At 62.5% G+C, this 23,507-nt stretch overlaps 3 protein-coding genes across 4 annotated transcripts; 1 reads left to right on the forward strand and 2 right to left on the reverse strand.

Moving 5' to 3' along the window:
• Positions 1-2,426: 2,426 nt before the first annotated feature.
• On the reverse strand, positions 2,427-12,717 carry LMF2 (lipase maturation factor 2). Its single transcript, XM_029079372.2, is given in 15 exon segments — positions 2,427-3,107; positions 3,315-3,411; positions 3,522-3,633; positions 3,821-3,953; positions 3,955-3,990; positions 4,272-4,454; positions 4,565-4,661; positions 5,479-5,584; positions 5,690-5,824; positions 6,031-6,172; positions 6,300-6,478; positions 6,767-6,993; positions 8,069-8,097; positions 8,772-9,025; positions 12,570-12,717. Coding segments are annotated over 15 exon segments (2,136 nt in total). The 5' UTR covers positions 12,667-12,717; the 3' UTR covers positions 2,427-2,798.
• Positions 12,718-12,928: 211 nt separating this feature from the next.
• NCAPH2 (non-SMC condensin II complex subunit H2) lies at positions 12,929-22,204 on the forward strand. 2 transcript variants are annotated; one of them, XM_029078886.1, is made up of 20 exons: positions 12,929-13,076; positions 15,114-15,215; positions 16,473-16,528; positions 16,680-16,770; positions 16,895-16,963; positions 17,047-17,126; positions 17,329-17,474; positions 17,712-17,810; positions 18,320-18,456; positions 18,928-18,999; positions 19,577-19,643; positions 19,961-20,068; positions 20,351-20,401; positions 20,592-20,683; positions 20,910-21,003; positions 21,172-21,237; positions 21,415-21,470; positions 21,563-21,664; positions 21,746-21,895; positions 21,989-22,204. In XM_029078886.1, exons 1-20 carry the CDS (start codon positions 12,969-12,971, stop codon positions 22,127-22,129), a joined length of 1,887 nt encoding a protein of 628 aa, XP_028934719.1. In that variant the 5' UTR covers positions 12,929-12,968; the 3' UTR covers positions 22,130-22,204. The 2 variants fall into 2 exon arrangements, with proteins under 2 accessions (XP_028934719.1, XP_028934720.1); XM_029078887.1 differs by having other exon boundaries at positions 20,913-21,003.
• A 352-nt stretch (positions 22,205-22,556) lies between these two features.
• LOC100091288 (protein SCO2 homolog, mitochondrial) lies at positions 22,557-23,475 on the reverse strand. The gene has a single exon (XM_001520149.5). The coding sequence runs from the start codon at positions 23,451-23,453 to the stop codon at positions 22,659-22,661; it is 795 nt and encodes a 264-aa protein (XP_001520199.3). The 5' UTR covers positions 23,454-23,475; the 3' UTR covers positions 22,557-22,658.
• Positions 23,476-23,507: the final 32 nt, after the last annotated feature.

Here is a 23,507-nt window from a genome sequence, read left to right on the forward strand (position 1 = left end):
TGGCAGTCGTTCACTCGCCCCCACCTTTGAAGTCTTATTAAAATCACACCTCCTCCAAGAAGCCTTCCCCGACCAAGCCCTCATTTCCCCTACTCCCTCTCCCTTCTGTCTCACCCATGCACCTGGATTTGCACCCTTCATTCAGCAGCCCCACAGCATTTAGGTACATATCTGCAATTTATTTTAATGCCCATCTCCCCCTCTAGACTGTAACTTCTTTGTGGGCAGGGAATGGGTCAACTGACTCTGTTATATTGTACTCTCCCAAGCGCTTAGTAGAGTTCTCTGCACCCAGTGAGTGCTCAATAAATACCGTTGATTGATCGAAGCAACAACCGTTAAGCAGACTTTTAAAACAAAATTCTAGTTTAGCCGCAGAGAAAACATGGTCTGATACTGGTCCTTAATTTGCTCCGACAACATAAAGATGGCAATACCCCCTTGTGTTTTCTCCTCGGTGGAAGGCCCACAGCTTGGGAGTTTTTTCTGCGGTCAAATCCACACTCCACTTCTCCAGTTTTGGAACCGGAGGCTCGCTCTAGCCCTCTTTCTATTCCTGCCTTCCAAATTCCCCTATATCGTCTTATTCCCCTCCACCTGAGCCTATTCCCGCAGGTAATATCTTGTCCCCTGTACAAGAAGCTTTCCTATTTTTTGACAGGTTCTTCCGATCTCTGTCCTGTTCACCAATGCTCCCGAGGGCGGGGGAGGTTGGGCCACCAGCTCCAGCCTCGTTACCTGCTAAGCCATGAACTCCATAAGTGCTGGGCTGTGTTTACTAATTCTATGATTCTCTCCCAAGCGCTTAGTACAGTGCTCTGCATAGCATAGGTGCTCAGAAAATGATTGAGTCAACATTGCTGTTTATTTTTGCTTCTGAAGCCCTCATATTCTCCTCCTGCTCCCGGAAGCAAGGCTTTGCCTAACTTTGGAATTCCATTCCCCACCTAATCCACCATCGAAGCAGCGTGGCCTAGGGGAAAGGGCCCTGGCCTAGGAGTAGAGGACCTGGGTTCTAATCCCAGCTCAGCTACTTGTCTGCTGAGTGACCTGGGACAAGTCACTCTGTGCCTCAGTTTCCTTATCTGCCAAATGGGGCTTAAATGCTTGTTCGCCCTCCTACTTAGACTGTAAATCCCATGTGCCTCCTGATTATCTTGCCTCTACCCCAGTGCTTAGAACAGGTACTTGGCACACAATAATACCACAATTATAATTATTACTTATCGCATGCAGAGCACTGTACTAACTACCCAGGGAGCCAGCGTGGCCTAGTGGATAGAGCACAGGGCTGGGAGTCAGAAGGACCAGGGCTGTAATTCTGGCTTGGTGCTTGTCTGCAGTGTGAACTTGGGTAAGTCACTTCACTTCCTCTGTCCTTCCGTTACCTCATCTGTAAAACAGGGATTAAGGCTGTGATCCCCACATGGGACAGACTGTGTCCAACCTGATTAGCTTGTATCTACCTCAGCGCTTAGAATGGTGCTTGACACATAGTAAGTGCTTAAATACCTTCATTATTATTACTTAGCTCAGCCCTCACCTTCGGAGCCCCCCCCCCGTAAAATTCTACCTTCTCCTGCTAATTATCGAGACCCCCAAATCTTACCAACCCTTTTGCTACCTATAGCACTCGTATTCATTCATTTATGTCCACTGCCTGTATGTTATACATCTGATGCCTCTCTTGTTAGATCAGGGAATATGTCCTGTACTTCTGTCATATCTCCCAGGCCCTTAGTAGTGCCTAGCACCCATTAGGTGTTCAATAAATAGCATTAGTTGATATACCACCAAGGTGCGCAAAAGGGAGCTGCAGAAGAGTTCCCCCGTCACCAATGCTCCTATTCACTTTTGGGGTTTGCTGTGGGTGTCTCTGGCCACTGAGGACCCGGTGAGGAGAAATGGGCTTGTGGCAGCAGGAGAAAGTGTGGTTGGACATGAAGGAGTTCCTGCCTGTCAAGTGGCGGTAAGTGGAGAGGACTCTTCCTGCTCTTTGTACCAGACACTGCAGAGAAATCTGACACTCTCTTGGGCCCGGCTCTGATTTGCTTCATTCACTCAGGGGTCTCGGGGTTGAGCTGGGTCAGGGACCGGAAATTCACCAACCCTATCAAGAACCTCCTGCCCCCAGGTACGTATGTTTACCTGCGTGTATGCACCCGTCTATGTGTTCCCCAAAGCTCCCGTGGAGCACCTGTATGTGCCCGTGGGTACAGCAGGGTTGCAGAAGGGGACAGCTGGGAACTGGGGGGGTTTCTGCTCTGTGCCGGCGCCGCCCCTCTCCTGTGGATGCGGATCCCCCCAGATGGTCAGTTCTGGACGCGGCCTTGGGGCCAGGAGCTTTCGGCTTTCAGCTCCGAGTGCCGCCCGCCGCCCCAAGTCGCCTACTCCCCGTGCCCCCAGCCCCGTGCTCCGGACACAGCTGCTCCGTGGAAAGTTTATTTAGAAAACGTGAAGGGGGGCAGGCGTTGTGCCGAGGCCTAGTGTGGCGCTGCTGTCCTTGGGCCTGTGCGCAATCATGGGGCAGAAGGAAGAGGGCACACAGACATTAAGGCATTCGGGGGAGTGAGGGGGAAGGCCACGACCCCCTCCTGCCGTTAAACCCCATGGCTGGGGGCCGTCCTGGACGGAGCAATTCTCCCCACCACCGCCCCCACAGGAACAACTGGAGTTGTCCCCCGTCCCTCCACTGAAGGTGCCAGGCCACTTTCTGCCCCGGGCGGCCTAGGGTGGGGAGTGGGGGTGGGGAGAGTCAAGGGAGGCAGGGGGAGGCCACGCTCCCCCAGCGAGAGAGGCTACTGTTTCCGGCGGGCGTGGCGGGAGCCTGTGGGGGCCTGAGGAGGCTGGGCCCGGGGCCGTTCGACCCCATCTCTCCTGGGGGCTGCCCCGTTCTTCTCTCCCGTGGACCCCTCTGGCCGCCGCGGGGGCCGGGAGGGGCGGGGGTTGCGGGAGAGCAGGACGTGCAGCAGCCGGACGGCCGCGGCCGTGCAGACCAGCGTCCAGAGCACGGCCAGGGGCCCCAGCGCCGACAGCTGCTCCCGCACTAGCCGCAGGGCCTGGGGCAGGGGGGCGGCTGAGGCGCGGAGCCGAGGGGGGGTCTTGTCCTGGGGGACGGAAGGGAGAGGCAAAGTCAGACAATGGCACGGGGCTGGTGGGGGTGGGGAGATAGGAGGGAACGGAAAGGGGGGGATGCAAAAGAAGGGGAAAAGCCTCCCCTCTTCTGCCCAGCAGCCCGGCCCCACCCCCACTTCTCCGTCCCCTCCCGCCCCCACCCTGCCTTCTCGTCCCACCGTGGTTGCCCACGCTCCCACCTTCAGTCCAAACTGGTTGAGTAGCGAGTCCAACACGGGGTCCCCGAGACTCACTGTGGGGTAAAACTCCTCCACCCACTGTCGCCGCCACCAGCGCCTAGACCGGGGGAGTAGGGCATGAGGCAGGGCTCCCGCCGCTGTCCCCCTTCGTGGTCTCCTGTCCCCAGACTGCCCACTTCCCTCCCCCCAGTGCCCAGCGCCACTCACCCCTGCTCTCCGGGCTGGGAGAACCAGTACTTGTAAAGCTGAGCCCGGATGTAGATGGGCGGTTGTTCCCGGAATGGGTATCTGGACTCATCGCTCTGGATCAGGCGGATCACTGCCCGGGACAGGAGCCTGAGGGTCCCGCAGAGGGTCCCGGAGAGGGTCCCGGCGAGACCCCCCCCTTTCCCCACTCCAGCCAGTGCTCTCCCTCCCTTCCCGCAGCTCTCCCTCTCTCTCTTCCCCACCCCCATTTCTCCCCGCTGGCCCACCCGCCCCAACATTGTTCCTTCCTTCGGACTCACCCTCCCTCTGGCCCTGCAGCAGGCGGTAGACGAAGCTGGTGAACCACGGGCTGTGGCTGTGAGGCCCAAGTGCGGCAAACCACATCTGCCAGTCCAGACGGGGCTGGTGGGGGGCCACCACGGGGGGGTGCCGCGCTCAAGTTCCCAGGCTTGAACATGAACTCGATCTCCTGAAGGCCGGACGAAGGCGGTGAGCCTCCGGTCCGATGGCGGCCCCGGACACCTCCACACCTCCACGTGACGGGAGACCGACCCTCTCCCTGCCGCCGGCCCCAGTCCCTCTCGGTGAGCCTCAGCTGACCCGCGAGACTTCCCCCGGAGGGCCAGCCCCCAGAGGGAAGGGCGTGGAGGGCAGCCAGCGGGACTGATGGCATGTACGCCGGGGCTAGACTGACCTGAAATCCCGGGCTATGGCCTAACCCTTGAGGGACGGGCCCCGGCTCCCCCTTACCGTCCAGTGCTCCCGGTCATAGCTGCCTTCCAGCACCACCTCCGGCCGCCCCCCGAGGCCAGTCATGCGACGGAAGAGCCCGTAGGAGTTGGCCAGCTGCAGGTGCTCCACAGCCCGGAACATCTGGTGGGCCCCGGGCCACAACCGCCCGTTAGCCCCGGGCTCCAAGTAGGTGTACGGTACCTGTGCGGGATAGAGTTGGGGCAGGGATGGGACTCTTGTCCCTCCCTGCCGGCACCCTTCTCTCTCGCGCCTCCCCCGTCCCGCCCACCTGCCCCACCCCAGATACTCACCAGGCTGATGATGAACATGGCCACGGTGGCTGCGCCGAAGATGGACAACTGGGCCATGGCCCAGAGCTTCCCTAGGCAGCCCCGGACCTGGCCACACCTGAGGAGGGAAAGGGGGACACAGAACTGTCCCTGATCCAACCCACCTCCACCCGTTCCTCTTTGGGGGTCCACCCTAAAGCCTCCCCCAGGAGGCCTAATCCCCCTCTCCCCGGCCATGACCCCCTTCCCTGCCTCTTCTCCTGAGACTCCTTACAGGTGGGGACTGGGGACCTGCAGACGCCTGCCTCCCATGACTGGCTCCGCACCCCCCACCCACGGCCACAGGGGTAGAACTGCTGCAAACTGCTGGAAAGGTGGGAACACGGGAAGGCCAGTTTGGGAAACTGGCAGTTAGTTCTGGTTCCGAGCAGGGTTCTCCACCTGCCGTCCCGTAAGGGCCCGTGGGCAGGTAGGAGCGTAGGCCACTGTAGGCCGGGATGATTCCCAGGCATCCAGCCCAGCCCAGTCCCGGTGCCCACAAGGTGCTCAGCCCACGGTAGTCCCAAAGATGGAAAAATCAATATCCTGGGTCACTTGCTTTTGTTTTTCCCAGCTGTCCTCTATTTTTGTATCTACTGTCTGCCTGGAAACTGGGTCCATTTGTCTCTTCTGACAGAACGGACAGGGGTCGGATCTTCTATTTCTATTATTCTTTCCTGGGTCCAACAGCCCAGCACCCTGCTCGTGGCCTGGTGCCCGGCCCCAGGGCTCTGGTCCCCGTGGGCGCCCGTCACTCAGCGTCAGTCATAAATACTAACGGATGAAGGCGGGAGCAGCCAGCATGGGAACCCCAAGCCCAAGCAGAGCCTTCTTGACTCCTACCTGCCGAGGGGCACCTCCCCCCGTTGCGGGGGCTCCCCGAGGCTCCCCCCTACCTGTACAGGGCTGTCAGCAGTTCCCAGGCCAGAGCCACCACTCCCAGGCCCACGGTCGGCAGTATCACAGCCCGCAGCCACTGCGAGAACTCGTGGAAGGTGAAAGCTGGGGAGGGGTTGGGGAGGGAGGGCAGAAAGGTCAGGGGCACTGCTCACCCCACCCAAGCCCAGCCCAACCCACAGGCGCCAACTGGCCCCGGGCCACACTTACCCGTCTTGGAATGGACGAGACGCTGCTCCTTATCCAACTCCAGCCCAAAGCAGGACACGGTGCCATAGCCCAGGAGCCCAAAGACGGCCACTTCCACCAGCAGGGTCAGCAGGGCCAGCAGGGAGCGGAGCCAGGCTGCACGGGGGGACGAGGGGGACGAGGAGGAGGAGCAAGAGGGAATCAGTGCCGCCCTGGGCCGAGCCTGGGAGAGGGGTCGAGGAGGAGAGGGGCCTGGGGCAGGGGAGGGGGTGGCCCCCGCAGGGAGACGGAGGCTCTCGGGGGGTGGCGGGCGGAGGAAGGATCCCCAGAAGCTCCCGGCTCAGGGGCGGCCCCCGACTCACAGCGGGGAGGGGCCTTCCGGCGGGTCCGGCCGAGCCACGGGGCCAGGTGCTGCTCGTCCAGCAGGGAGGTGGTCAGCACGAGGGTCAGCAGGTTGAAGAAACTGTAGTTGCCCGTGATGATGATCAGCACTTGGAGCAGCACCTGGTGGCCGAGCAGGCAGAGAGACGAGGGAGACCCGGGCGCTGAGGGATGGGGAAGGGGGCTCCCCCCATTGCCGCCCCACCTCCCCACTCCCCCCCCACCCCTGACTACCCCCGCAAGCCCTCACCTGGGCGTAGAAGGCAGCCAGGCGCAGGCGGCGGGTAGGGGCGAAGAAGAGGGGAGGCAGCGCGATCTCGATGACGAAGGTGGCCACCACGCTGAGCTTGTGCAGCCAGACCGGGAGCTGGTGGGCCAGCCAGGCCGCCGGCGTGGGCAGGCACTGCGTCTCATAGTGGTAGGTCAGCGCTGCGAAGGGGAGGCGGGGGGCAGGGGTTAGGACGGGGGGCGGGGCGGAGGGGGCACGTCGACACTGCACTGGGGAGGTGGGGGTCGGGTTAGGAACGGGGACGTGGGGGTGTCAATGCCGGGTTGGGGAGGCGGGGGCAAAGGGTTAGGATAGGGAGGGGAGGCAGTGGTAGGCCAGAGAGGCAGAGGTCAGGGGTTAGGATGGACGGGGGGAGGGCCAGGAGCCCGCTGAGTGTGGCAGTGCGGTGGACGGGTGAGGGGCAGGGGAGGTCAGCGCTCTCCTCCTACCTGTGAGCCCCCACCACGTGGGGCAGCGGCTGCTCAGCTTGACCACGCCGGAGGCGAACATGAGGCGGAAGAGCAGCCAGCGCACCAACCAGAAGGGCAGCGGCTCATGGGGCCAGCCGCCCGGCGCCTTGCCCCCGGTCCGCCCCCCGGCCCGGCCCCCCGGTCCGCTCAGCCCCAGGGGAGCCACCAGCACAGCCAGGAAGCCCGTCTCCAGCAGCAGGGAGTCCCTGTGGGGCGGAAGCGTCAGGAGCCCGTCCTCATCCGTGGGGACGGCCCAGCGTGCCGGGGCCGGCTGTAGGGGCGGCAGGGGCTCCCCGAGGCCTCCACCGGTCCCCTCGCTCTGGGGACCCGGCCCGGCCCCCAGCCCACCCCGGCCCCCTTGCCGTGGAGATACGGCCCGGCCCTCAGTCCCCTTCCAGGCTCGGTCTCCACTGGTTCCCTCGGGTCCTGAGCCAGTTGGACAAAACAGGACTCCTCCGGCCCAGCACAGAGTCCTCCCATCCTAACCCCCTGGCCCCGCTTCTCTAGCCCAGCACAAACCCACTGCGCGGACACACACACATACCCCTAGGCTTCAAGGATCTCCATCACCTTGCCTCTTCCTACCTCTCCTCCCTTCTCTTTCCACTGCCTACCCCGCACGCTCCGCTCCTCTGCCGCCCACCTCCTCACCGTCCCCCGTTCTCACCCATCCCGCCGTCGACCCCCGGGCCACGTCCTCCCGCGGTCCCGGAACGCCCTCCCTCCTCACCTCAGCCAAACTCATTCTCTTCCCCTCTTTGAAACCCTACTTAAAGCTCACTTCCTCCAAGAGGCCTTCCCAGACTGAGCTCCCCTTTTCCCTCTGCTCCCTCTACCCCCCCTTCATCTCTCCGCAGCTAAACCCTCTTCTCCCCCCTTTCCCTCTCCTCCTCCCCCTCTCCCATCCCATCCCCTCGGCACTGTACGCGTCCCCTCAACTGTATATATCTTCATCACCCTATTTATTTTGTTAATGAGATGTACATCACCTTGATTCTATTTATTTGCTATTGTTTTAATGAGACGTTCTTCCCCTCGATTCTATTTATCGCCATCGTTCTTGTCTGTCGTCTCCCCCGATTAGACTGTACGCCCGTCAAAGGGCAGGGACCGTCTCTATCTGTTACCGATTTGTACATTCCAAGCGCTTAGTACAGTGCTCTGCACATAGTAAGTGCTCAATAAATACTATTGAATGAATGAACTCCAAGAAAGGCCCTTTCAGCTTTTCTCCCCCATGTCAGAGAGAAGGCTCAGCCTTGGGTTCTCCTGACCACTCACCACTGGAAGTACAGGAACACCTGGCCCACCTGCAAGATCAGGAGAGGAGAGTCAGGACTGTGAGGGGAAAGAGAGGGGGAGATGACGGGTGAAGCAGGAAGCAGCATGGCCTAATGGACAGAGCCCAGGACTGGGAGTCGGAAGGATCTGGGCTCTAATCCCAGCTCAACCACTTTTTGCTCTGTGACCTTGGGCAGGTCACTTAACTTCTCTGGGGCCTCAGATGGCTCATGTGTAAAATGAGGTTGAAGACTGTGAGCCCCTTATAGGACATAGACTGAGACCAACCTGATTAGCGTGTATTGACCCCAGTGCTTAATACAGGCCCACACACATAGTAAGTGTTTAATAAAAACAATTTTTTTAAAAGCAGGGAGCTATCCCGGTTCAAAGCCTGCCACTCTCAGTCCCACCCATTGTTGCAAGGGGCGGGGAGGTGTGGAGGTCAATGGGTCAGCAGCCCTCATCCCAGGGGGTGGGGTGTGTATGTGTTGGGGGGGGATGACGAGGGGGAGGGAAGCAGCTGGGTTTCCTGTGCTTCCTGGCCAGCTGGGGGAGGGGGAAAAAGGAGGCTGGCATGCACCTCTGCCTCCACAGCAGCCGGGCCGAGGGGGGCTGTCCTCGAGGATGGGGACCGTGTGTGTGTGTTGTGCGGTCAGGGGGAGGCCCTGAGCCAGGCTGGAGTCCCCGGGGCCCGACGCACCTGGTAGAGGGAGAGGTAGAGACCCCACAGGAGGAGGTAGAGGAGGCCGTGGCGCAGCGGCTTCAGCAGTAGAGCTCCCAGGCTGCCCAGAGTCCCCAGGAGGCACAGCAGCTCCATGGCCTGCTCCGTGTCCAGCCCCAGGCGCGGGCCCAGCCATAGCAGCGTCGGCGACTCCCACAGCAGCTCCCAGGGCCCCTTCCCCAGGGGCCTCAGCATCCGGCGTGCGGGCAGGATCCCCTCTCTCCCATACAGGCCTGCGGGCAGACCAGGCTGGTGGAGGTCCGGGAACGCACAGCGCCCTCCGCCCGGCCTCCATCCCTTAACCCATCCCTCTGCCCGGCCCCCATCCCTCCGCCCGGCCTTCATCTCTTCGCTCACCCCACCTCCCAGCCCTCATCTCTCTGCCCAGCCCCCATCCCCCCCCCCTCGGTCTGACCCCAATATCTCTACCCACCCCTCCATCCAGCCCCCATTTCTATACCCACTTCATCCGACACCGACCTCTCTACCCGCAGGTCCTTCCGGCCCCCATCTCTCTACCCGCCCCTCCATCTGGCCCGCATCTCCCTACCCACGCTGCTGCTCGAGAAGCAGCGTGGCTTAGTGGAAAGAGCACGGGCTTGGGAGTCGGGGGTCGGGGGGGTTCTAATCCCGGCTCTGCCACTTATCAGCCGTGTGACTTCGGGCAAGTCACTGAACCTCTCGGTGCCTGTTACCTCATCTGTAAAATGGGGATTAAGACTGTGATCCCCACGAGAGACAACTTAATTACTCTGTATCTGCCCCAGCGCTTAGAACAGTGCTTGGCACAGACTAAGCACTTAAATACCATCATCACCATCATTATTATTATTATTACCCACCCCTCCGTCCAGTCCCCAGCAATCCAAGCAGGAAGGGAGCAGCCCCCATCCCTTCAGCCCAAATGAGGTGGTGAGTCAGGGGAACGCGCAGCTCCCTCCCTCAATCCAACAATCAATGGTATTTATTGAGTGCTTACTGTACGCAGAACACTTTTTGAATCACTTGGGAGAGTACAATATCATCATCAATGGTGCTTACTGTGGGCAAAACACTGCGCTAGGTGCCTGGGAGAGTAACAATAGGGCAGAGTTGGTACACATATTCCCTGACTACATGGAGTTTGCAGTCTGGAGGCGGGCAAGAGACAGTAAAATAAATCACAAATACGTATATAAGTATTGTTGGGCTGAGGGTGGGGTGAATAAGGGGTACAAATCCAAGTAAAAGGATGACAGTAGGGAGAGGGCACAGGGAAAATGAGGGCTTAGTGGGGGAAGGCCTCCTGGATACCACTGATTGACAGAGGTGTTGTGAAGGAGGAACCCACAGGGTTTGGTAATTGAATCTGTGGGTTGAATGAGAGAGAGGATAGATCTGTAATTTATTTGTTTACATTACTGGGTCCCTCCTGCCCCCCCAGCCAGACCGTAAACTACCATAAGCTCCTTGTGGGCAGGGACTGGATCTTCCAAATCTATTATATTGTACTGTCCCAAGCACTCTAGATGGTGAGCTCGTTGTGGGGGAGGGAATGTGTCTGTTGTACCCTCCCAAGCGCCTAGTGCAGTGCTTTGCACACAGTAAGCATTCAATAAATACTACTCTATGAACTTAGTACAGTGCCCTGCACCCACTAAGTGCTCAGTAAGAACCACTGATTGATGATGCCAAGACTATTGCCTTGTGAGACACGGAGAATGGTGGTGTAGCCTACGGTGATCGGAAAGTCAGGTGGAGGGCAGGGTTTGGGTGGAGAGAGAGGGAGTCCTGTTTTGGAAATGCTAAGCAGCATGGCTCAGTGGAAAGAGCCCGGGCTTGGGAGTCAGAGGTCATGGGTTCTAATCCCAGCTCTGCCACTTGTCAGCTGTGTGACTGTGGGCAAGTCACTTAACTTCTCTGTGCCTCAGTTACCTCATCTGTAAAATGGGGATTAACTGTGAGCCTCATGTGGGACGACCTGATTACCGTGTATCTCCCCCAGCGCTTAGAACAGTGCTCTGCACATAGTAAGCGCTTAACAAATACCAACATTAACAACATTATTATCCCGGCTCCGCCGCTTGCCAGCTGTGTGACTTTGGGCAAGTCACTTTACTTCTCTGTGCCTCAGTTACCTCATCTGTAAAATGGGGATTAAAACTGTGAGCCCCACAAGGGACAACCTGATCACCTTATATCCCCCCAGTGCTTGGAACAGTGCTTTGCACATAGTAAGTGCTCAACAAATACCAACATTATTATTAAGTTTGAGATGTCGGTGCGACATTTAGGTTTGAGATGGGGGAACGACAGCTGGGACGTCTGTAGAGATGCCCCCAAGGCAGGGCGAGGAGGAGGAGCGAGGTCAGAGCTGTAAGTGGAGCTGTGGGAGTGGGCCAATGAGGTCCCTGAGAGAGTGGGTGCAGACGGAGACTAGAAGGGGACCCAGAACTGAGCCCTGAGGGACTTCCAGAAATGGGGGGTTGGGGGCAGAAGCAGCGTGGCTCAGTGGAAAGAGCACGGGCTTGGGAGTCAGAGGTCATGAGTTCTAATCCCAGCTCCGCCACTTGCCAGCTGTGTGACTTTGGGCAAGTCACAACTTCTCTGTGCCTCAGTCACCTCATCTGTAAAATGGGGATTAAAACCATGAGCTCCAGGTGGGACAAACTGACTACTTCCCCAGCGCTCAGAACAGTGTTTGGCACATAGCACTTAACAGATGCCGTCATTATTTTTCTCCCGATTAGACTGTGAGCCCGTCACTGGGCAGGGATCGTCTCTGTTGCCGAACTGTACATTCCAAGCGCTTAGTACAGTGCTCTGCACAGAGTAAGCGCTCAATACATACCATTGAATGAATGAGGAGCCCACGAAAGAGACCGAGAAGGCACAGCCAAGAGATGGGAGAACGAGGAGAGGACAGTGAGAGGGAAGCTGAGGTCGGGCAACGTTTCCGGGAGAAGGGGGTGGTCCGTGCTGCCCAAGGCAGCTGAGATGAGTAATAATTAATAATGATTATGCTATTTGTTAAGCGTTTAACTATGTGCCAGGCACCGTACTAAGGGCTGGGGGAGATACAAGCGGATCGGGTTGGACACAGTCCCTGTCCCACGTGGGGCTCAATCCCCCTTTGCCAGATGAGGGAACTGAGGCCCAGAGAAGTGAAGTGACTTGCCCACAGGGCCACAGCTGACAAGTGGCAGAGTGGGATTCGAACCCACGCCCTCTGACTCCCAAGCCCGGGCTCCTTCCCCGGAGCCACGCTGCTTCTCTATCATTGAGTGTACTCTATTGAGCACTCGATGGGCAGAGCGCTTAGTAGGTGCAGAGCGCTGTCCTGCGCGCTTGGAGTGTACACCCGGGCAACAGAGAGAGACCATCCCCGCCCCCAAACGGGCCGGGCAGAGTGGAGTAGAGGCCGTCGGATTTGGCGAGGAGGAGACGGACGGTGGAGCGGCGTGGACGGCGTGGACCGCTGCGTGGCCTCGCGGGCCCCGGGTTCTAATCCCGCTCTTCCTCTCGACCGCTGCGCGCCCCAGGGCAAACGGCTTCACCTGTCCGGGCCTCCGGCGGGGAGGCACACCGTGCGCCCCGCCGCGCCCCCCCCCCCCGCCCGCCCCCCCCCCAGCGGAGCGCCCGACACGTTCCGTCCTTGGGCGGAGAGGAAGGAGCAGGGATGGCGCGGGGGTGGAGGGGGCAACCGAAGGGGAAGCGCGGACCCGTCGTTCGACTCCCGGCCCCTGGGGGGGAAAGCGAGCGGCTCCCCCGGGCCGCCCCCCGCCCGGCCGCACGCACCTGGGATCTGCGTGTAGAGGGAGGCGAAGGCGAACAGGAAGGCCACGGCCACACCCTGCAGGAAGAGCTGGCGGGGCAGCCGCGTGGCGTCCCCCATGGCCCCAGCCGAGCCGAGCCGAGCCGAGCCCAGCCGAGCCGAGCCGAGCGGGCCGAGGCTGGGCAGCCGAAGGGACACGTCCGCGCGCCGCCGCCCGGGGCCCCGCCCCCCCCCCCTTTCCTTCCCTCCCTCCTCGGGAGCGGCCGGCGAGTCGGGCCGGGCCGCGGCCAGCGGGGGGCGCTGCGTCATCGGCGCGCGCCGCCCCGCCCCGCCCCGCCCCGCCCCACCCGGCGCCTCACGTGACCGCCGCGCGGGAAAAGCCCCCTCCCGCCCGCTCCCCGCCCGTTCCCCCGCCGGGAGCCATGGAGGACGCGGAGTCGCGCTTCGCCCACCTCCTGCAGCCCATCCGCGATCTCACCAAGAACTGGGAGGTGGACGTGGCGGCGCAGCTCGGGGAGTATCTCGAAGAGGTAGAAGCCGGGCCAGGCCGGGCCGGGCCCATCCCATGCGATCGAGAGGGTTTTACCCCCACCGCCCCGCCCACGGACCCCGCTGCTCGGCTGCGCCACTTGGGCCCAGTCACTTCCCCGGGCCTCGGTGACCTCGTCTGGAAGATGGGGATGAAGACCGGGAGCCCCCCGGGGGGGGGGCAGCCTCATCGCCTTGTCACCCCCCCCCCCCCCCGGCGCTTAGAACGGCGTTTGGCACCTAGTGAGCGCTTCACCGATGCCATCGTCGTTGTCGTTATTATTACTAATAATGATAACCGCGGTTAAGTTATCTGTGAAGCGCTTCCTAGGTGCCGGCCTCTGTGCTAAGCGTTGGGCACTGTCCCAAGAGAGTCGGTCGACACCGGTCGTCTCCCGAGGATGCTTCCGGTCCAGCTGGGGACAGGGCATCGTACTGAGTGCCTCGGAGAGGACGGCGGAGTTAGTAGTTACTGTGCTCAGAGCACTGTACAAGAACGTTCGGGAGGGTACGGTGAAGTTACGAGGCACGATGACGGTTGCAGTATTTGTTAAGCGCTTATTATACTCCAAGGGCTATACTAAACGCCGGGGTAGATACAAGGTGGTCAGGGCTCACGGGTATTAAATCCCCGCTTTCCCTTTGAGAAGACTGAGGCACCGAGAGGTCAAGTGACTTATCCGAGTTCACGCAGCAGGCAAGTGGCGGAGCTGGGATTAGAACCCGGATCCTCTCCCTCCCAAGTTTACAGTCTACTGTGAGCGGAGCGCTGTACTAAGTACCTGGGCGAGCACCATAGAGCGGATAGACGTTATCTCTGCCCCCGAGGAGTTTACGGTCTAGCGGGAAGACGGACGCGAAAATAAGTTGCAGTCAAGGAGGAGGAGGAGGACAGGGTTGTCCGTGCACACGAGTTACTGGGAAGTAAATGGTGTGTGTTAGGGGTGTTCAGGACAGCTCCGGGAGGGTGTGAGTTCACAGGCGCTCAGATGTTGGAGTGGCAGTAATGGAGCCTGATCAGCTGGATCGGCAGCTGCCCAAAAAGGCCCACCTGCCTGGAGGCCCCCCCCCCCGGCGGGTGCCCCGGGTATCCCAGACCGGAAAGCGGGCCAGCCCCGGACCGCCGCTTTGAAGCCTGGCTGCGGGACCTGGACGCAAGGGATGGTTTCCGGCTCCCCCTGTAGCCTGTGAGCTCTTTGGGAGCCGGGGTCGCCCCGACCGACTCTATCATGTTGAATTCTCCCAAGCGCTCAGTATGGTGCTCTGCAAACAGTGAGTGCTCAATAAACACGATTGATTGATTGATGGGAGCGGTGGGAGGCAAGCTGTTCGGCCTGCAGTCTGGCTCTGGGTTGTATCATCCACAACGGGTTGTCCGTGCAGCTCCTCCTGGATCTGTAGGGCTGGGGACAACCGGGCCGCGCCTGTCCCACCCTGCCGTGGTTTGCCTCGGGGCCTGCCCCGCTCCCTCGGCAGATGTCCCTTGCCCGGTGCCCTCGGACTGGTACCCGACACTGTGATTGAGGAGCTGAACCAGCTTAGGCCTAGCTGAGTTTCTAGGGGAAATCCTCCTGGAAGCGAGAAGCCTAGACGTGAGCTCTGGCTCGTTCTGGCCTGCCCATTTCTGCGGAACTTCCGAGTCGCTGACCTCTGCCGCCGCCTGCTGCTGTTGGTCCTTTGGGGGCAGAGGCCTGAGCCGGGGCTGGCAACCCAAGGGGATGGAGACGGAGGGGCTGCCGTCCTGGGGCCACAGGGACGTGACCTGGGTGGCCCGCTTGGTGCCTGCGCTTCTGGTCCTGGTTCAGGAGATTGGGCGGGGGGCGACTGGAGGGTCTCGGGGCCGTGCCTGGCACAAAGGCTGTGCTCTGTCTGGCAGCATCTCCGTCCTTTAAGGGGAGACTCCACAGCCCCCCGTCCGCTGCCCCAGCAGGAAGAAGTCCCAAGAGCCTGTGGTGGGGGTGGTCCACAGTGCTGGGGGGAGATGCCCAGACAGACAGAGGCTGATCCTGTTACCTCTGTCCTCTCCACCGTGCCCGCAGCTGGACCAGATCTGCATCTCCTTCGACAATGGCAAAACCACGATGAACTTCATCGAGGCCGCACTGCTCATCCAGGGCTCCGCCTGCGTCTACAGCAAGAAGGTGGGGCTGCGTGCCGGGCCCGCCCCGCCTCGCCGACAGACAGAGGGGGAGGAAGGAGGGCGGGAGGGAGGTTAGGCCCCCACGGCCCACATCCAGGTTTGGCTGAAGGAGCTGGTGGGGCGGGCTTGGGGGGAGGGCAACAGAAGGGAGGGCCCCGAGGTGCGGCTCCCGCCCCCTGCCCTCCACCCCCCACCCTCGCCTCGCATTAGTTATCGCCATCTAATGGGACAGACCGGAGGGAGGCCCCCTGAGTGCACACAGGAGGTGCGAGAGGAGAAGACGTCTGTTCCGTGAACCCACAAATGAAAATTCCAATCAGAATAGCTAGAGGCCTTTAGGAGTGACCAAAGTGCTGAACGAGGCTTTGGGGTGGTTGTGGTGAAGGTGTCTCGGGAATCACTTGGGGAAGTCTTCCTAAAGGAGGTGGGATTTAGGGAGGGCTCGGGTTGATTCGTCTGAGAGAGGGAGTTGCGGACCAGGGAAATGCCACGAATGAGAGGGAACAGAGAAGGGAGGGTCAAGTGGGAAGTTACATGAGCTTGAATGGAGGAGAAAGGGTGAAGACTTGAGATTTGTGAAGGTGGAACTGATGGGATTTAAGTGCTTAGTACTGTGCTCTGCACACAGTAAGTGCTCAGTAAATTCGATCGAATAAATGATTTGGAGGAATAAGCAGGCCTTCCCCAACTAAGCCCTGATTTCCCCTATTCTCTCTCCCTCCTGTGTCACCCCTGCATTTGGCTCTGTCCCCTTTGTTCACCCCACCCTCGGCCCCATAGCACTTGTGTACACATCCGCAATTTGTTCTACTGTCTGTCTCCTCAAGGCTGTAAGCCCCTGGTGGGCAAGGAATGTGTCTAGCAACTCTGGTATATTATCCTCTCCCAGATACTAAGTACGGGGCTCTCTCTGCACACAGTAGGCACTCAAGTACCAGCGATCGATTGGTTGGTAGAGTGAGAGAGATGAGTCGACGATGATGCCAAGGGTACAACGATGGTTGTGTTGTCTTCGATAACGAGGACGTATGATGGGGAGATGAGGGTATGGATGGGGAGATGAGACGTTGAGTTTTGGACATGTTTGGTTTAAAGCGTCAGCGGGAGCAGCTCGAGTAGTCCCCTGGGAGGGAGGCAGGGAGAGAGGGAAGGAGAGGGAAGGACGGAGGGAGAGAGAAGAGGGAGGGATGGAAGGGCTTAGTGACAGCACTGCTTTGCTCTGTCCCCTGCCCTTCACACACTGGTTTCCCGTGGACAGGTGGAATATCTCTACTCCCTGGTCTTCCAGGCTCTGGACTTCATCTCCGGAAAGAAGTAAGGCTAGCCGGGGAAACGGGAGGGTCGGGGGGAGCTGGCGCCAGGGGTCTCTGTGCCGGTAACAGCTTGTCTGGGGCTCGCAGCTGGTGGGGTGGTCTCTGGGCTCCACCCTCCGTCCACCCTCCACAGTCTGGACTGTCTCCCCCAGGCGAGACCGGAACAAGCAGCTCCCATCCCTGCAGGAGGACGGCACTGACCCGGATGGCCACAGCGCGTCCTGCCCGGAGGACGAGGAGGAGGTGGGGTGGTCGTGGGAGCGGCGGGAGGAGGTGGCGGAGGGGCCGGGTTGGACCCGGGTGTCCGTCCGGCTCTTCCCTTCCCCAGCCCGGCCCCCTGCCACACACGCCCTCTGTCTTTGTGCAGTTCCTGTCACTGGATGACTTACCGGAGTCCAGGGCCAACGTGAACTTGAGGAATGACCACTCCTCCAATGTGAGAGACGCCACCACCTGGGTGGGTGGGTGGGAACAACGGGGGCCTCAGCCCCCGCACAGAGCACACTCCCTCTCCGGCAGGTCGTGCCCGTTGTCCCGTTGGTCCCGATGTCCCTGGTGCCCCCGAACGAAGAGGAGAAAAAGAACAGTCCTCTCTACAGGTGCGAGCCTGGGAGCCCTCTCGGCACCCACCCCCCAAACCCTCCCCGGCCCCCCACGACTCACATCTGCCCCTCTCTGGGGTCCTTCCCCTCCCCTGTCCCACGGAGCCTCCGGGCAGGGCATCAGTGCAGTTTTCTTAGAGTGTCGCGTGTCTGCATGTGTGTGTGTCCGTGTGTCGGTGGGTGCGTGCCCGTGTCTCAGCCGACAGGGCGAGGTCCTGGCCAGCCGGAAGGATTTCTGGATGAACACCAGCCTGCCCCACGCCAGCGGCGCCTTCATGCTGGAGCCGGCCACGGGGCCGGCCCCCGAGGAGTATCTGCCCCCGGCCAGCCAGGCGGGGCATACCGGTGCGGGGACTTGGGGGCCCGGGGCCTTTGGGGGTCGCCAGTCCGGCCCGAGCAGCAGAGCTGCAACCGAGGAATCCCTGGATTGTGGGGGCGGTGGGGAGGTCGGTCGGGGTCCCCGCACTGGCCCCTTTCCTCTCCTGCCGGACCATGGAGGTGCGCCTGGTGGGATCCCCTGCCGGCCCGGGGGGTGGGTGAGGTTCGTGGGCCGCAGTCCCCTTTTCCCCTCTGCTCCCCCAGATCTCCCCGCTACGAAGGGGCAGGAGGCCGAGAAGGAGATGCCAGATATCAGCGGGTGCGGGACTCCCGTTCCCGTGCTGAACTTCTCCAGGGAGGAAAGTGAGTCAGGAGGCCACGGCCGGGCCAAGAGGGCAGGGCGGGTGAGCTGGGTGGGGGCCGGGAGAATCCAGTGGGGTAGGGAGGTGGGTGGGTCCTGGCCGCCAGAGCCCGATGGGATGGGACTTTGGGGTTGTCCCCGCCTCACTTTTTTCGTTGCCCAGAGCCAGATTGCTTTTTAGCACCCTGGTGGTAGCCGCTGCCCAGGGCACCGCCCAGGGCCCCGCGGGAACAGAGGGGGCCTGGGCCCCGGTTTGCCCATGTCTGGAGCCGCCCGCGGTGGGGGGGTCTCCGTGATGGCAGGACACTGGGGTGGGGGCGGGTCCCACCGGCCTCACAGGCACCACGCGGGCCACACCTCTCGTTGGCTCCCCGGCCCTTAGAGCCCACCGCCCCGGCTCTCCCGCTGCGGCCCCTGCTCCCGCCTGCCCCCCCGCCCGGGCCCGGCACCGGAAGTGGTGTGGGCTCAGTGGGGGTCCCTCTGGAACCATGTGGTCTCCTGGCTTTGGCAGGAGCTGTGGAGGCCGTGGGGGGCAGCGAGGACGAGGACGGGGAGGTGGGTGGCCTGCCCGACGAGGACCTCTCTGTGGGGGACCCCGGGCCGGGAGGGCCCCTGAAGAGCCCCCGTGAGCACCGGAACTGGCAGAAGGTAATCAGTCCGTCAATCGATGGTATTTATTGAACGTGTATTGGATGCGGTCCCCCGTATTAAGCGCCTGGAAGATTCCAATGCAACAGAGTTGGGAGGGATGGACTCTTATTTGCAGCGCTCTGCACGTAGTAAGCGCTCAATAAATACGATTGATTGAATGAAGGGAAGGTAGGAGTTGGGCCCTGGGCCATGCAAGAGGGTAGCGCAGCAGTCACCGGCCGCTGGAATGAGTCCTCTGTTCCCGCCCGGCCCCGAACTCTCTGGCCGAAGGGGAGGAACGGTGACCCCCGCTGCTGTCTGGTCTCTGCGGCGCTGACACTGAGCTCTGACGGGGGTCAGGAGTGGCGACTCGCGGCGGAGATCGGACCCCGAGCTCTGTAGCCGGCGGGGGCGGGAGGGGGGCAGCAGCGGTGACCCCTGGCACTGCCCGGTCTCTGCGGTAGTGACACCGCTGCACTCTTCCCCCAGGGCGCTTCAGAACAGCAGCAGGGCAGGTTGCGAAATCGAGTCGCCATCTCTGACCCCGAAGTCCAGAGAAAGGTGAAGAGATGGGGGCTTTGCGGCGTTGGCGCAGAAGGTGCCCCTAGTTTCCTGTGCCCGAGTCCATCGCCGCCCTGGTCAGGCTCGTAGAAGAGGCTTCTGCTCTCTTCCTCCGCTTGGGTCTTCCTCTCTCTGGCCCCAGCCCTGGGACCCGCCCTTTCCCTGCTCTGCTTGGCCACCTCCCTTCCCTCCTTCCAGCACTGCTTCAAAGCCCATCTGGTCCAGAAAGGCTTCCCGGACCTCTGCCCCTTCCTGGTGCTATGAGTCCCCCGACCAGGCACCTCCCCGTCTCTGCCGCCCAGCTGCCGGGACCGGGCCTGGGCCCAGAGCGGAGCCAACGGCAACTCTCCGGAGCAGGCTCTGGGGGCCCACTGGGCCCGGAAGTTGTAGGCTGAAGCTGACGACTGCCCATAACTGCCGTCCCTCTCCCCCGCCACCAACCCTCATCTCAATATTGGCATCCTGCACACCCAAGGGTGGGCGCGCGCACACATGCACAGACACCCACATACACCCCCCCCCAACCCCAGTATTGTTCTGTTTCTTTTTCTCTCCCCATCTGTCCTCTCCACTCCAGGAGGCCATGGATCCCTGGCAGAGCCTGGACCCCTTTGACTCCCCTGAGGACAAACCCTTCAAGAAAGGTACCCAGACCGTAAGCTTGTTGTGGGAAGGGAATGTGTCTGTTGATTGTTGCACTGGACTTTCCCAAACACTTATACAGTGCTCTGCACACAGTAAGCCCTCAAGCAATACGATTGTTTTTTTCCTGCCCAGCTGCTTCCCTCCGGCCATCCTCAAGTCACAAAGCTTGTGGCCCGGAGCCATCCCAGGCTGGCGTGGTCAGCGAGGCCCCTACTGCTCGGCCTGCCCGACGCACCCCCCCCCCCCCCCAGGTCCCGCTGGCTGGGGACGCGGGGGCTTTTTGCTACTCTGGGCCCTGAGACCCTCTCCTTCCCAGGGAAACCCTACTCTGTCCCACATCACGTGGCAGAGTCACCAGGGAACAAGCGCAAGAGGAGAGGCCCCTCCAAGCTGCAGGACTTCCACCAGTGGTACATGACCACCTGTGAGTCAGGGGCCCTGCCCACATCCCCACCCTCACCCCCACCTCCTCCCAGGTCGGACCCTCCCTGAGGGCAGCGGCCAGACCAGAGCCCAGGGCTGGGGAGGAGGGGGAAATGACTCAGGTGCCCTTCTCATTGATCTCCATCGTGGTCCGGGGCCACCTCCTCCCCCTTGCTCAGTCTCCTTCCCGGTCCGCCCCTGGGCTAAGATGGGCCGCAACACCCTGGGTCGGGACCCCGGTTGCTGCTGCCCTCCTGACCCCGGGGTCCTTCCTCTCCCTCAGACGCCGACCACAGCCATGGGAAGGCCAGGCGCAAAGGTCCCACGTTTGCAGGTGTGATTGGGTGTGTGTAATGCTGAGGAGGAGGTGAGGGTGCAGCACAAGCTGGAGGTGGGCACGCTGAGGGAGCTGGACAGAAGTGGGCACAGCTGCCCCCCCACCGGCTGTCACTGCTACCTGGGCAGGGAACCCCTCCTGCCCCTGTGACCCAGTCCCGGCCCCTGACCCTCGGCTCTGCCCGCAGACATGGAGGTCCTGTACTGGCAGCACGTGAAGGAGCGGCTGGAGGTCCTGCGCAAGCTGCAGCGGAGAGGAGGAGAGGGGTCGGGGAAGAAGGTAACCTTTCCTAGACCCGGCAGCGGGGGCCGAGCTTCCCCAAGTAGTTTGGAGAAGGGCTTGGTCTTTCTTCTTCCTGCTGGCGGGGGAGGGTGGGTGTGAGGGTGTGGCGTGCATGTGCGCGATGCTGATTCCTGGGCCAAAGCTGCCCCGCCAGGCTTTTGGCCAGTAGGCCTTCTGCCCCGGCCTTGCGGGGGCGGTGACCCCCAGCCCCCTCTGCCCCCAGCAGCTGGCAGAGCAGTGGCTGCAGCAGACCCAGGCAGAAATGTGCCCCCCGGAAGAGGATCGGGCTGAAGACTTCTTGGAGCAGCCCGAAGCAGGTAGCCGCCCCTGCCCTCTATGGCTCCCATCACCATTCTCGGGGTGGGGGGATGGCCCGGGGGTTTCGTGACTGGACACGGCAGGTTTGGGGCACGGGTGAGGGGGGAGGAGGAAGCATTCCACATACGCCCAGAGCTCCCCTCACCCCCCAACTTCCTGCCCTATAGATGACGGGTTGGAACCCGAGGACATCCTCACAGAAGAGCCAGAGCTGCTGGCTGATCAAGCGTTAGGTAAGGGCCAGGTTCAGGCCAGCGATGGGAGGGCGTGCCTGGACTCCAAAATGCGAGCGGGTGCACCGGGATGTGTGCGGACGGGCATGTGTGTATCCTGCGGGAGGGGAGGAGAGGGGAAGTGTCCCCATCTGGGGCCCAAACCCTCCCACCCCCACACATCTTTCTCCTCTGCAGAACCCGGAATGGTCGTGGAGTCACTGACCTACGAGGACTTGGTTCGCAGGAACGTGGTGGGTGCCGGGGCCCTGGGGAGGAGAGGAAAGGAGAGGAGGGGTGGTGCGTGCCCGGCTCGCTCAGTCCCCTGTGCCCCTTCCCGTGGCAGGATCTGTTCATCGCCAACTCTCATAAGTACGTGCAGGAGACAGAGCTGTCCCAGCGCATCCAGGCCTGGGACGATAAGATCCGGCCCCTGTTACAGGAGCAGGTGTGAAGCCGGAGAAGGGCGGAGGGGAAGAGAGGGGCTGGGGCAGGGGGCTCGGGGCCAGGCTAACCCAGTCTCTCCCAGGAGCGGCACGGCCCGTTCGATATCCACGACTACGGGGACCGGGTGGTGTCTGGCTTCGGCCAGCTGAACACATGGTATCCCTTCGCCCGCCTGGCCGCAGGGAAACCGCCCTTCGAAGTCTGCCGCCTCTTGCTGGCCTCGCTGCAACTGGTGAGGGGGCGGGTCCCCGGGGCTAGGGCGGGGGCTGGCTGCCTGGACCGGGGCAGGGGGCCGGGCGATCTGACCAGCTGTCCGCGTCCCCAGGCGAACGACCACACAGTGGAGATCACGCAGCAGGCCGGGCTCCAGGAAGGCGTGGACACGATGGCCCTGCGCCTGCTGAGCCGGCAGCGTGCCCACGAGCGGTTCCAGACCTACGTGGCCCCCTCCATGGCACTGCGCTGACCCCTTCCCCCGCCTCCACCCCCCTCGTACAGGTGTCCCCGAGCGGGGTGGCAATAAATCGAATCTCCCACTCCCCGCAAGCGTCGACTGGAGCCGGCAGGCCTCAACGCGGTAGCTCGGGAACCCCGTCGGGGGCGGGGAGCGCCGGCGGGAGCCGAGATGAAGACCGCCGTCCCTTCCTCGGCCGAGCCTTCGGTCGGGGCCGGTCCTTCCCGGCGCCAGTTGCCCCGCCCCGGCCCGCCCCGCCCCACCGGGCTACGGCAGCTGCCGCCGGGCTGGCCTTCCACCCCCCAGCCCTACCCTCCACGGACACCCCCGGACCCGTCGGACGCCAGCCGTGGGGAGCCCGGCTTCGGGGAGGCGGGTCGGGCCCGGCCCGGGGTTCCGCCTCCGCGGCCGGCAGGCGAACGAGCAGAGCGGGACGGCGTCACCGGCGGTCCGGCGGCGCGGCCCGACCCCGGGCCGCGTCGCCCGTTTAATTAGCGAGAAGGAGCGGTCCCGGGGGTCCGGCCCCGCGGCCCCGTTGGGCTCAGGCGAGGACGCTGCGGAAGCCGGCCATGTGGCGCCGGACGCTGTCGGCGATCTGCTCGTCCGTTTTGCCGCGGCCGTAGTAGTCGACGAAGAGCCCGTCCGGGTCGAGCAGGTAGATGACCACCGTGTGGTCGACGATGTAGTCCCGGTCCTCGTCCTTGGGGCCGGCGCTGTAGTAGACGCGGTAGCTCCGGGCCACCCGGCGCACCTGTTCGGGGGTCCCCGTCAGGCCGAGCAGGCGCGGGTGGAAGTCCCGCACGTAGCGGCCCAGGGCGGCGGGGTCGTCGCGCTCGGGGTCCACGGTGACGAAGACGGGCTGCACGGGGGGCAGGCTCGGGTCGGCCTCCAGCCGGCGCACGGCGGCCGCCAGCTTGGCCAGCTCCTCGGGGCACACGTCCGGGCAGTGCGTGAAGCCGAAGTAGAGCAGCACCCAGCCGCCGCGCAGGTCCCGCTTGCCGCGCGGCCGCCCGCTCTGGTCCACCAGGCTGAAGTCGTCCCGGCCCACGGCCACCCGGCGCAGCGCCCGCCGCCGCTCCTCCTCCCGCCGCCGCCGCTTCTCGGCCCGCGCCGCCAGCCAGCCCGCCCCCAGCCCCAAGCCCAGCAGCGCCACCGCCAGCAGCCGCGTCCGCAGCCCCGGGGCCCGCCGCGGAGCCGGCGGCGGAGGAGGAGCCGGCGGCGGAGGAGGAGGCGCGGCGGCGCCCCCCAGGAGCCGGGCTCCTCCGCGGGGCCGCGGACCGCTCAGGGCCGCCGCCACACGGGCCAAGCAGCCCCGGGCCGGCCCTGCCGCCAGCATGGCGCCCGCACCGCCTCCGCCGGCCCGCCGAGCAGGGCGCATGCGCGGGGGCCC

This window comes from Ornithorhynchus anatinus, chromosome 14 (genome assembly GCF_004115215.2).
Source record: "Ornithorhynchus anatinus isolate Pmale09 chromosome 14, mOrnAna1.pri.v4, whole genome shotgun sequence".
Classification (NCBI taxonomy): domain Eukaryota; kingdom Metazoa; phylum Chordata; class Mammalia; order Monotremata; family Ornithorhynchidae; genus Ornithorhynchus; species Ornithorhynchus anatinus.